Consider the following 12,336-nt stretch of genomic DNA (forward strand, 5'->3'; position numbering starts at 1 on the left):
TATAAATAATATTAATAATACAATAAATAAATAAATAAATATAATGAATAAATAAAATTTTTATAGAAATAGAACAATTACTACATTAATTATAACAACATTTAATTTCAATTATTAGAATTAATATTATAAGAATCAATAATTACAATTCATTTTACATATTAAAATTAATAAAATTTTCGATTTTATTTATATATTTATTAACGTAATTATGAAGATTTAGAAAGAAAAGCTTTAAGAAATGATCTATCTCTCTTTGTTATTTATTTTATTTTATTTAAAATAAAATAAAATATATATCTTCATTTATTTTATGTAAAAAATCGTGATAATCATTACAAAATTCAGAGAAAAATATATGATTTCTTTAATGAAAATTAATAAAAATTAAAAATAATTTTTCAAATATAATTTTGAATCATTAGTAATAATCAATTAAAAATAATTATGATATGAAATAACATTTTTAATTTGTTTTAAATTAATAAATATAAAATGTCTTTAAATTAAGACAAAATTTCTATTATTTCAAATTATTAAAATATAATATAAATAATATAAAATATAATATAATATAAAATATAATAATTTTTAAATTTTTTGAAATTTTATCATAAGTTTAAATTCTATTTATCATTAATTTTATCATTAATTTTATAATCATTTACAAATTTTTTTTTGTTAAAATAAATTTATACTATTAAAATTATAGTATAAAATTTATATTATTTTAATATAAACATTTGTAAAATTTTCAATACATTTGTAAAATTTCTTTTTGAATTCTATTCTTATGAATACTTCTCATTTATTATTTTTTATCAATATTTTAACTAAATCTTTACAATATGGGATTTTTTATCATTTATTTTATTTATTTTATTTATGATTTTATATTAAAGTTTAATATCAAAATTAATTATCACAAATATTGTATTTTATGTTGAATCGGTAATATTGAGAATGACTTTAACATAGTAAGAGGGCTCTGGACTAAGAAAATCTATTATTAGAATTGTTTTCTATCTCATTTATGTTATATATAAGTCAGTTGTTGACAAATGTTATATATTACAATTTATTAACGTCTTAATAGTAGAAAATAATCACTATGTCACAAGTCAAAGGTATATTAATTACAAAATATTTTAAATATGACTTAAATATTTTTTAAATATATTTTATATCATTTTTCTTTATTACAAGTTTCTCACAAATCTTTTCTGTTTTTAATATAATTTAATATAATTTATATACTTTTATATACAACGCTTATTGACTTATTAAAATAAACATATATATATAAATCGATAATAAACAACTATATTTATTTAAAAAAAATATTATAATTATTAAAAATTTGACTTTCTTATTTTATGATTGGATAAAAGGTGGCGAAAAAAATCGTGGATATCATTTTAATAAGAAAATTAACTGTGGTGACAAGAAAAAAGAAATTGTGGAAAGTACAAATGAAAACAGTTTTGTTTTACAACAATTTCGAGCATATGCAACTGAATTAGATGATAAACATGATCGTTTTGAGAGAATTGTAAAAACTGGAAGAGATATTACTATAGAAAGTAAAAGAATTATTTTTCTTTTGCACACCATAGATAAAAAAAGCAAACAAGAAAGTGTATTATGTGAAGCTGATTTAAGACTACAAAATGTTGCACAAAATCATTTCAAAGCTATTTCACGAGAATTAGAAAATCAAGATCCATATCTTTATTTAAAAGCTTATCGTAATGGTTTAGAAGAATATATAGAAGCTGTTACATTTTATCAGTACTTAAGTAGTGGTAACATGAAAAATTGGTTAGAATTAGGAAAAGCACTTACTTATACAAGTTCTGAAAAATCTAAATCTATACAGATTTTAATTACTCCATTTGAATATATCTTAGGTATTTCTGATTTGACTGGAGAGCTAATGCGTCAATGCATTAATAATTTAGCAACAGGAGATAGTGCTAGTTGTTATGAAACATGCAATTTTGTTAGAAATATGTACAAAGGTTTTCTTGGTTGTATTAGTATATCAAATAAGGAAATAAACAGAAAACTTTGTACTCTTAAACAAAGCCTTCATAAAATGGAGAATGTTTGTTATACAATTAAAATAAGAGGTTCAGAAATACCAAAACACATACTTGTAGATGTAGCTACTGAAGAATATATAGAAAGTGATGAAGGATATCAGGTTTATTAAATTTTGTAACTATTTTTGAAGTATTTATTTATCATTGTTTTTGTACATTTCAGTCATAAAAAAATAAACTAATTCTTATATGATTATACTTACTTATCAATTATAATATTGTAAAAATAAAATATTTCTATATTCTTTCATCTTTCTTACACTACCACATATATTTATGTAGTTATGTAAAATATGTGTTATATAATGTTTCACATGTACAACATACTTTATGTAAAATTACATAGATAAATTTAAAAATATCCAAACATATTATAATAAAAAAATATCTATCTCTTAATCAACTGGACATATATATATTTTCTTGTTCACTTTCATTTTTGTCAGAGTACATTTCATCATCATCTGAACTTTCAATATCACTAGGTTCATATTCAGATTCATCAACAGATTCTTCAGCAGATTCTTCTGCAGATGAATCTTCTATACCACTTAAAATATCCAAAGATTGTTTCTGAGTTTGTTTATAGTTTCGTTTATTATGTTTATTTGCAATATCTTTGCCAGTATGTTTGAATTGTATTTTATGCTGAGGATTCTTACGATAACATTGAGTACCATAAGGACACTTTTTTCTATTATCAGGAATATCATAATCAGGATCATCAGGATGACTAAATTTATCTCTATGTTGTGAATTTTTCCTATCAACAAATTTTTTTATCAAATATTTTAAATTAAAAATATATATAAAATTAATAAAATATATATATATAATAATGCATCAATGCATTAATAATTTGGCAACAGGAGATAGTGCTAGTTGTTATAAAATATGCAATTTAGAAATATGTACAAAGATTTTTTTGGTTATATTAGTATATCAAATAAGAAAATAAACAAAAAACTTTGTGTAAAATTACCTGTAACATTCCTTTCCATATTTGCACTTGTTTCTTCTAAAAACATTACAAACTGTTACATTAGTAGATATCTTGGATTCATGTTCTCCTTTTGAAACAGGAGATTGTATATTTTTTGTAGTAACTTTTTCATTATTTACACTTATGGAAGCCAAATGTGAATTCTTAAAACTTAAATTTTTTTCGTTTGCAGGTTTATCATTTGATTTATTTGCATTTTGAATTTTGGAAACATCTTCTGTTGTAGATGAATGATCTATGTTTTGACATTCATATTTTAATGTAGAATTTGAGTTTTGTGTTTTATTTTCATTTTCATCATATGATACATTATTTTCATTAATAATATTTTCTTCAACTTTTACTTTAGTTATATCATTATTCTTATTTAACATTTTGTTCAATACATTATACTGTAAATTGTCACCTTCTCCTGATTCAGAACAAAGCCTTTTATCATGTACAATGTCTGAATCTATATCTTCATTAGCCTATAATTATTAAAAAATATTGGAAAATAAATTATAGTAATCATTTAATACTGATTTCGTACTTTTCGTTTTAATGTATAGTCTTCATTATTTTCCATTTTATCAGATACTAATATAATTTTAAACCAACATTTCTCCGGTACTAAAGTACACACATCTCCAGGTTTTATCGGAACTGTAACACCTAGTTTAAGAAGTTGCCATCGCGACGATTCAGTAGATTTCATGTAACATGGTGAAACCTGATACTAGAAAATAATATTCCTATAGAATGTCACTAAATAATATTCTATATGAAGTTATTATTGTATAATAAAAATAAAAATTTTTCTTACCGGTGTTATTGTCATTTCATTATTAGACATTACATTTATTATTGCAGCATGTTTTATAACTTGATCATTATCACACTGAAATTTAAGTTATACAAACTATATATAAAATTTCACAATTTTTGAAATGCAACATTTTTAATTTAAGCATAATAAATAAACAGAAAAAAACTTTCACATGATGAAGCACACTTTTCAAACGCATGCGTCAAAATATATAAACATGTCGTTATATTTTAAAAATATTTGATGGTTAAGAAAATTCAACATTAATAATCTTTTATATATATATATTTTTTAGATATAATTAAATACTTACTGCAGTTACTACTTTTCGACTAATAATGTTGTTACCTATTTGTAAATCCACTTTTTGCACTAAGTCATTATCTACACGAAGTATTTGTAACTTTTTCATTTCTCTGATTTATTAAATGTTTAGAAAATTATCCAAATATATCATATAAAATATTTTTCATAGTGGAAAATCAGTTACAAAATACAATTTTGTTGCAATATTAAAGGTACGTTACACGTATGTTAAAAAAAAATTAAAGACAAAAAACAAATCGAACATCATCATAGTTAGCTAAGCATATAACATTATGAAAAAATTTAATTATTTGTAATTTAAGTATATATATTATTTTTTCAAAAATAATTATATAATTTTGGGTAACTGAGAAAAGAAAAATACACAAGAATAATAACAATTAAATTTTTTTCATTTATAATTACAAAGAATATACATTTTTATAAATAAATCAAGTAAAATGCGAAAAAAATTAGAAATATTGTAAATTTATGTGTGAAAATATTTCATAAAAAAAGTCAACAAATAAGAAATTGATTATTTTTATGTGCATCTGTAGAAATGTAATCAGCCAAATTAATTAATCAATTTAATAAAATATTTCTTCGCACCGTTGTATTATTTATTGTATTAATAATAATATAAAATTGCAATTGCAAATTTTTTGCAGATATAAAGAAATCTTGTTCGCTTTATGCAACGAAAAACATTGAATAATATTAATTAGTATTTCAACAAATGAAAATTTTATGTTACAATAGAAAAAACTAAAATATATATATATATATTTGTTTACTAAAATATATATATATATTATTAAACGAAATTATTATATTACAATTAGACTGATTAATTAATCAATAAATTCAATTCTATTTTTGATCAATACTAATCAAAAATGAAATATACATGTTATTTATTATAAACTTCTTATTTTACTTATAATATAGGAACATTATACAAAATGTTTATTTTAATGTCATTATGGTTTTTTAGGCCGTATTAGCCGTATTTTTTGTATTAATCTTATGAGAAAATATTTCGAACAAAAATAAATCAATTTGCAAAAAATTGCAATAATAAAGTTCTAAAAAAATGTTTATTCAATAAAAAATCAAGATAATCTTGATTTTTTTAAGTAGCACCATATGTATTTTTGATTTTATAAAATTATAGTTGATGTTACGTTTTTGAATCAAATATTTTTTCATAAGATTAGCAATCTTGACGACAATTATGATAAACACTCTGTAGATTTCGAATTGAATAAATCAAATATCATTTGGCATTTACTAGACCAAATTTCCAATTGTTTTTGGCTTAATAATGCATATTGATATAAGAAATTTTCAATTAACAAATATAACTTTAAAATTAATTATTTATTTTATATGATTTATATATTTTATATGATGACATTAGCATAATTCTTACTTTCGTTATTCACAATTAAATAATTATATCAACATACGCACGTATCACAGGGAGTTCAAATGAAAAAAAGCGATATTATATTTATTTTTTTCTTTAAAAAGTAAATATCGAATAAAACTTTCAGATTCTAATTAACGCAATTAAAACTTGTCGACGATTTTTATTTCAAATATTGTTAATTAAAACTATAATGCTGTATTATTGTAAAATTGTATGTTATGTTATAATGTATGTTATTGTAAAATTTTGAGATTTATTAATTTAAAGTAATTTAAAGTTAAGAAAGTTATTATTTTCTTTTATATAAATATTAAAACATATCTTTCAAAACAAAATTATTTCTATTTGTTAATTATTTTTATCTATATAAAAACAGAATTCATTACCATATACACAATATGCATATATCTATATATATATTATAATTCAATTATCTATTAATTATAATCAATACAATGTAAAATACGAATATATGTACATAAAAATATTCTTTAAAATATTTTTAATCCTTTTATGAAAGAATTAAAAAAGTATTATATATATATTAATAATAATAATAACAATAAGACCAGTGTTTCTCAATGATTGAAACTATTTTATTATATGATAAATATTATATCATATGATAAATTAAATTTATCATATATTCTCATTAAATACTTATATGAATGTATACTATGATTGATATTATTGTCTAAGAAACACTAGCTTACAAAATCATATAGGTATTGATCAGCTTTATAATAATAAATAAACAAGTTTTAAAATTCTATAGTTATTATACGATTCTAGTTTATATTATATTTTATCGTTAAATAATGAATATTTTTTAAAAAATGCCCATATAAGGAATCAAAAAATGTATTATCATTTTCAAACTGTTTAAAAATTACAACAATACAAATCGTTTTTACATTCTGATTTTAATATATATAATATATTAAATAATTTCTTTAATTATTTATTTTTATAAAGTAATAAATAATAGCGCCATGTAGAATAGGCAATATGAAATACTGTCTATTATTAAAAGTATTATTTATTAACTAGTTAATAAGTTTATATTTATTTATTGTAGATAGACTTTTATCTGAGAACTATATAAAAATATCTATTTATTCGTTGTAAAAATGATTTATTATTATTTTGCAATAGATAGAAATGCATAGAATTTTATAAACTAAATTCAGAAATACTTATCTTACAATAAACTTTTTATAAAAACTTTTCATATGGAGGGATAATGAAATAGAAATCTAAAATAATATTATTATAGCATATTATTATAGCATAATATACAAGTTATTCTATAGTTTTTAATTAATTATTTATTATTAATGCTTCGTAGCTCTCAGATATAAAGTCGTCTTTTACATTATGTTTTTAACTAATTGTACATCAATGATGCACTATAAATTTCCAATAAAGCGAACAAGTTTCTCGGGAACAAATTCATATTTTAAAACAAATAAAAAATTCTTTTATTTAATTTATAATTTTATTAAAACAATTTAGTTAGCAATAATTCGGCTATATTTCTAAATTGCGTTAACAAGAAGTGAAATAGAAACATTAAGGAAGAAATATTATAGCATATTTTCAGTAAATATTTTTTAAAATTAACAATGTAAAAAAATAATATTTGTTGTAATTAAATTTTAAAAAATGATATAATATAAATTCTCTTTGTATTATATATTATCTAATTCATTTTTTTTCGAATATAATATAATTCGAAATAAAAGCAATAATTTTTAATAACAAATATGCAAATTAAAATAATACTTAAAATATTTTATATTTACATATTTTTCTGACTGATTACAATAATTGCACTGCTTGTTAATTTATCTTCCATAAGAAGCAAACTATTTCAAATCATGTTTTTAAATAATCAAATTAAATGTTGATAATATAAAAATTTTTAATAATATGTATATATATATATATATATACACACACACACATAAGCATTTAGTATTAACACCATTCAATTCAAATTTATTTTTCTAAGAGGATCTTATTGGAATGATTTAGTACAGTGTATAAGAGCAACATACATATGTATACATATATACATGTACACACAATTTACTTATTACTTTCGCTGAATTCTCTTATAAAATTTGTATAATATTATGAAATTTGAACATCTTTATTGTGTTAAAAAAAAATCGGAAAGGAAAGGCAATTGGTATTAAAAAAAAAAAATTTAAGCAATCAATTTTTAGATGCTTTGGAATTATCTATTTTTTTAAACAATACTGGAATAATTTTCACTTGGCCATACGTAATATAGATGTCGATAATGGGTATATGGTTGAAACTGCATTTTTGAAGATTGTAATGCACGCATTAATGGGATGTATTCTTCTTCGTGCTTTGAAAATGTATTAATATCTGGTTCTGGCTATACTATAGTACCTCCACTTTCTGCAGGACTGACAACGTGAAGAGCATTTCCAACCTGTCCTATTCCAGGCTGTAATTAAAAAATGCATAAAAATTCACTACCAAAAGTAATTTTATCTTTAAAAAAATTCTATAAATAATTGAAAGCATTTAAAACATAAATATAATTTCTATAAGTGCATTAAAGAATTGTGCAATAATAGCAATATAAAAATATAATCAATACTAGAACGAGCATATAAAAAAACATATTCTATTATTTTGTTCAATGAAGCAATGAACAAGTCAAGAAAACATTAAATTATTATATACACATATGTATACGTACCATGCGATAAATTCTGGGAAGATTCATCCATGATTCTCTTGCATCAGCCAAAGCATGGTACAGAACATTAATCTTTCCAATAAAAGTAAAAAATTAATGTCCCACCGGCTTAAGAAACAAGCACAAGCATCTTCTGATAAAATTATAAGACTGTCACTATAAAAGAAGCAATGCATACTATATGAAAATTATCACAAAAATTTTAACTAGTTAAACCACTATAACATAAAGGAACATAGGGTAATGATAGAAATGCTTTATGCAAAACGCCAGGAAACTGAATCGGATATTTTAAATTAACATATAATATTTTAAAATAACATTTTTTTACAAAAATAATTATATAATCATACCTGATAATATTAACTGAAATTTTAATAAATTTTAAAATTTATGTAAATATATGTATGTATATGTATATACATATGACAATTCAATTTTTTTTCTGGAGCTTGCATTGCATTTTATATAAAATTCAAGCAGGAAGCAAGCAGCAATATTTCATTCAAAGTTTTGCTTTATTGTACAACAAGGCAATTCATTGTTTTCAACAAAGGATTAAATGTCACATCATTATAATCCAGGACAATAGTTTCACTAAATAACTCATTGACTTTCTATCATTTACTAAGCTAAGCTAACACTTTACAGGAAAGAAAAAAAGGATTTAAGGGGCCTGCCCTGTTACAAAATCTTATGGAGCGCAAACAATATTACTCTCAATGATGCAAACCAAATATAAATATATTCTATTTATAATCATACTAATGTACTCGTTTAATATTTATATTGAATATATTTTGACCAGATGATCATTAGGCACAAATATGAATGGAGATTTATACTATGAATGTCTTATATTTTAATTATGTTTATTTTCTTATATATCAAAAAAATACTAAAATTTTACATAATTAAATTTTGAAAAAATCTTACAAATTCATTTCTTTTTTCAAAAAATTTAAATTATAAAATACATAAAAGTTAAATATGAAATATTTCATAATTTATATAATAGAGAAATATAGATCATAATATTAAATTTTTCCATTCATAGTATCATCCGTCCGTACATTTCTGTAATTGGTATATAATATGGACTAAAAGATATTGCTAAATCTTTAATGTATTATATATCAATCTGTATTCCAATGGCACCTTTTAATATAATGTATATTGCTTTGGATAAAATGTAAACTAAGGTTTTTTTTGTAAATATAAGAAAGAATATACATTTATTCTCAAATTAAAATTTAAAAAATTACCGTTTATATTATGACATGATGCCGCACGAACAATATTCATTACATTTGTTAATAAAGATGAAAAATAACAAAATCACCCTCTTATATTTTTCACATTTAATAGTTATGTATCTAAAAGAACATTTTTCATTTCCTAATATAATTTAACAAAGACAATAAGAATTGTCCAAAACATTATTGTATTGCCTATTTCATTCATTGAATAATGATAATGATTTTAAATTTTATTTCTATTTATATACAAATTAGAATTCTTTACTAAAAAAATCCTACTTCACAAAATTGTAATAACAATTGAAGATGGGTTACATCATAGATCGTTAGGTCGCAAGGAATTAATGTTGGTGTAAGGATTGCTATGATGATGTGGCCTGTGCAGAGTGCTGCTGATGGTGAGAGGACCTACCATGTGACCAGGCCTTGCCCATGTGTAGACATATCCATCTTGACACGCTGTTACAAAGCAATCTTCCCTAAACACTAATTCAGTCAATCTTTCATGTGCCAACTTCTTGCACACCAGTGGTTCTAGCACTGGGCACTCATCAAACCTAGGGCACCAGGCAGTTCCTATCAACCTCATAGGATCGTCCATCACAGAACTAACCTTCTTATTTGGACCTACTAAATTTCCACTGACACTGTTCAAATTACTATTTGTATTTGAGTTAGTGGTAGTTTTATCACTACCACTGTTTTGCATTATTGTGCTATTAGATGCACCACTACCTCTCATAGTGAGGCTAAAGTTCCTTTTATGATTATCACCTTTACGCTCACCAAAGCCAAGCCCTGCTAACCTTTGTGTCAAAGAATTTACAGTTGACACTGCTGTATTTGTACTCATGCTATTATTACTACTTTCATTATTACCACTCGCGTTTTCTTTGCAATTAACATTATTCAAATTATTATGTTTAGAATTGTTCAAGTGGTGATTTGTCGTTGAACCATTCCCACTGTTGATTGTTGCAGATGTAGGAAGAATGCTAGAACCTGCTGCAGATGGCCTTTGCTTTGCACACATTGGTTGTCTCAACACATCTTCTGTAATATCCCACAAACACAACTGAGTATCTTGTGACACACTACCTAACCTGTAGCATGTACCACCTGACACTCTTAATTCTGAACCACAAGAGTTTCTGTTTGAATGAATTCCTTGTGAAGTTGTAGATAAACGATTAGACTTCTCATGATAGTGATTATGATTATTATGTGGTAATGTTTCATCATCTGAACCACTGAAGTCTGGATCATGATCTCCATAAGATGTAGTATAAGGATCAAAAGCTACTACGCTTACCCAACTATGATGGCCTTGACCCCGAGCTACCACTCTTTTTTCATGAAAACTCCAAATTGTCACAAGATCATCTTCACCACCCACAACAACATATCTTCCATCTGGAGACCAACATACACACAAAAATCCACCAAAATAACTTCTAGCTGAACCCACTAACTCCATTGTATTATATTGAAATACTCGTAGGAATCCATCTTGGGAAACAACTGCTAAGTTTGAACCACATGGGCTAAAGGCAAATTCATTTATACAACATCCTTCTGCACCTATTACCCATCTATACAAAGGATTTCTTGTGGATTTTGTTTTACAAGTATATATGGCATAACCATCTCCTGATTTAAAAGATTGATAATGAGGAGCTGTTGTACCACATAAAAGTTCTTCATTATATAAATATAGTTGTCCAGAACTATGTGATACCAAGAACAGATTATTTGATCCAGGAACCCATTTTATACATGTTACTTTGCTTTTGTCTATTAATCTCTGAAACATTAAAAAGGACAATTTATTAAGAAGAAATATTAAAGAAATAATAAATTTAATTTTAAAAAATAATTAAATTCTAGAAAACAAGTTATTGCATTATATTATATTTTAACTATCATTAATCAATATAGCTTAAAATAATTATAAATTAATTACATTATTTAATTATTTATTTTATTTATTTGAATTAACATTATTTAATCAAATCATATGAAATATAAGTAAAATTTAGTAAAATTAAACATTACATAGAATAATTTAAAATATTAATTAAAATATTAACTATGAAATACATATATTATGAAGTAAAAGTTAAACTTTTATACTAACATTTTTATATATCATATTTAAAAAAGTAACAAATTCATATCATAGAAATTTAATAAAATTGTAGCTAGTAACATCTGAAAATATCTTTTTATGATAATGTTTACAATAATAGCAATATATAAAATTATATAACTTATTAATTTATATTTAATAAATATGTTTTTAAAATATATATTTTATAATTTATAATTTATTTTATATATTATATAAATATATTTTATATATTTTTAATCTAAGGATTATATTAGGAATATATAATCTCCTTACATAATCAAAAATTTTAGAGTAAAATATATATCATTTTGATATAATTTGTTACTTTTAACATATCATAAGTTACCTACATCTTCATTATATAATTTGCTAAGTTCTTTTTTTATTGGATCTATCAATTGAATTTGTCCTGTAGAGAAACCAACTAATAATGGTGCACTGTCTGCAGTTGCTGTTGTTTGATTAAAATTATGGCAAGTTGGATTAGTTCCTTTATATAATTTTTTATCCACTGGTTTATTTAAGTCCACAGCCTGAAACATTTTTATA

At 22.5% G+C, this 12,336-nt stretch overlaps 3 protein-coding genes across 7 annotated transcripts in view; 1 reads left to right on the forward strand and 2 right to left on the reverse strand.

The window, feature by feature from the left end:
* The first annotated feature begins 955 nt into the window (after positions 1–955).
* On the forward strand, positions 956–2,325 carry LOC102672624 (translin-associated protein X). Its single transcript, XM_006618574.2, has 2 exons — positions 956–1,127; positions 1,392–2,325. The coding sequence occupies exons 1-2, from the start codon at positions 1,112–1,114 to the stop codon at positions 2,213–2,215; spliced, it is 840 nt and encodes a 279-aa protein (XP_006618637.1). The 5' UTR covers positions 956–1,111; the 3' UTR covers positions 2,216–2,325.
* On the reverse strand, positions 2,235–4,492 carry LOC102672402 (aprataxin and PNK-like factor). Of its 2 annotated transcripts, none has more exons than XM_006618573.2 (5): positions 4,230–4,492; positions 3,914–3,988; positions 3,641–3,820; positions 3,088–3,578; positions 2,235–2,868 (listed from the first exon to the last, which is right to left on the reverse strand). In XM_006618573.2, the coding sequence occupies exons 1-5, from the start codon at positions 4,326–4,328 to the stop codon at positions 2,505–2,507; spliced, it is 1,209 nt and encodes a 402-aa protein (XP_006618636.1). In that variant the 5' UTR covers positions 4,329–4,492; the 3' UTR covers positions 2,235–2,504. The 2 variants fall into 2 exon arrangements, with proteins under 2 accessions (XP_006618636.1, XP_006618635.1); XM_006618572.2 differs by having other exon boundaries at positions 3,641–3,826; positions 4,230–4,489.
* A 3,389-nt stretch (positions 4,493–7,881) lies between these two features.
* LOC102672119 (WD repeat-containing protein 20) overlaps positions 7,882–12,336 on the reverse strand; it is a 5,744-nt gene continuing 1,289 nt past the window's right edge. For 2 of the 4 annotated variants that reach the window (XM_031511898.1, XM_031511900.1), the window contains exons 3-4: positions 12,138–12,320; positions 8,897–11,460 (exon numbers count right to left, since the gene is read on the reverse strand). In XM_031511898.1, the coding sequence (XP_031367758.1) occupies positions 9,973–11,460; positions 12,138–12,320 (1,671 nt within the window). In that variant the 3' untranslated portion in view covers positions 8,897–9,972. Of the gene's footprint in view, positions 8,140–8,397; positions 8,554–8,896; positions 11,461–12,137; positions 12,321–12,336 lie in introns of those variants that run through there. The other 2 variants (XR_004150894.1, XM_031511899.1) reach the window with 2 other exon arrangements.

This window comes from Apis dorsata, unplaced genomic scaffold (genome assembly GCF_000469605.1).
Source record: "Apis dorsata unplaced genomic scaffold, Apis dorsata 1.3 scaffold_360, whole genome shotgun sequence".
In the NCBI taxonomy this organism is placed as follows: Eukaryota; Metazoa; Arthropoda; class Insecta; order Hymenoptera; family Apidae; genus Apis; species Apis dorsata.

Bases quoted from the DNA above. Each gene is read 5' to 3' on its own strand.
- LOC102672402 (XM_006618572.2), bottom strand. From the start codon at position 4,328: ATGAAAAAGTTACAAATACTTCGTGTAGATAATGACTTAGTGCAAAAA. The intron at 3,827-3,913 runs GTAAGAAAAATT...ATTATTTTCTAG, and splicing joins ATGAAATGACAATAACACCG to TATCAGGTTTCACCATGTTA. The intron at 2,869-3,087 runs GTAATTTTACAC...ATTTGTTGATAG, and splicing joins TATGGAAAGGAATGTTACAG to GAAAAATTCACAACATAGAG.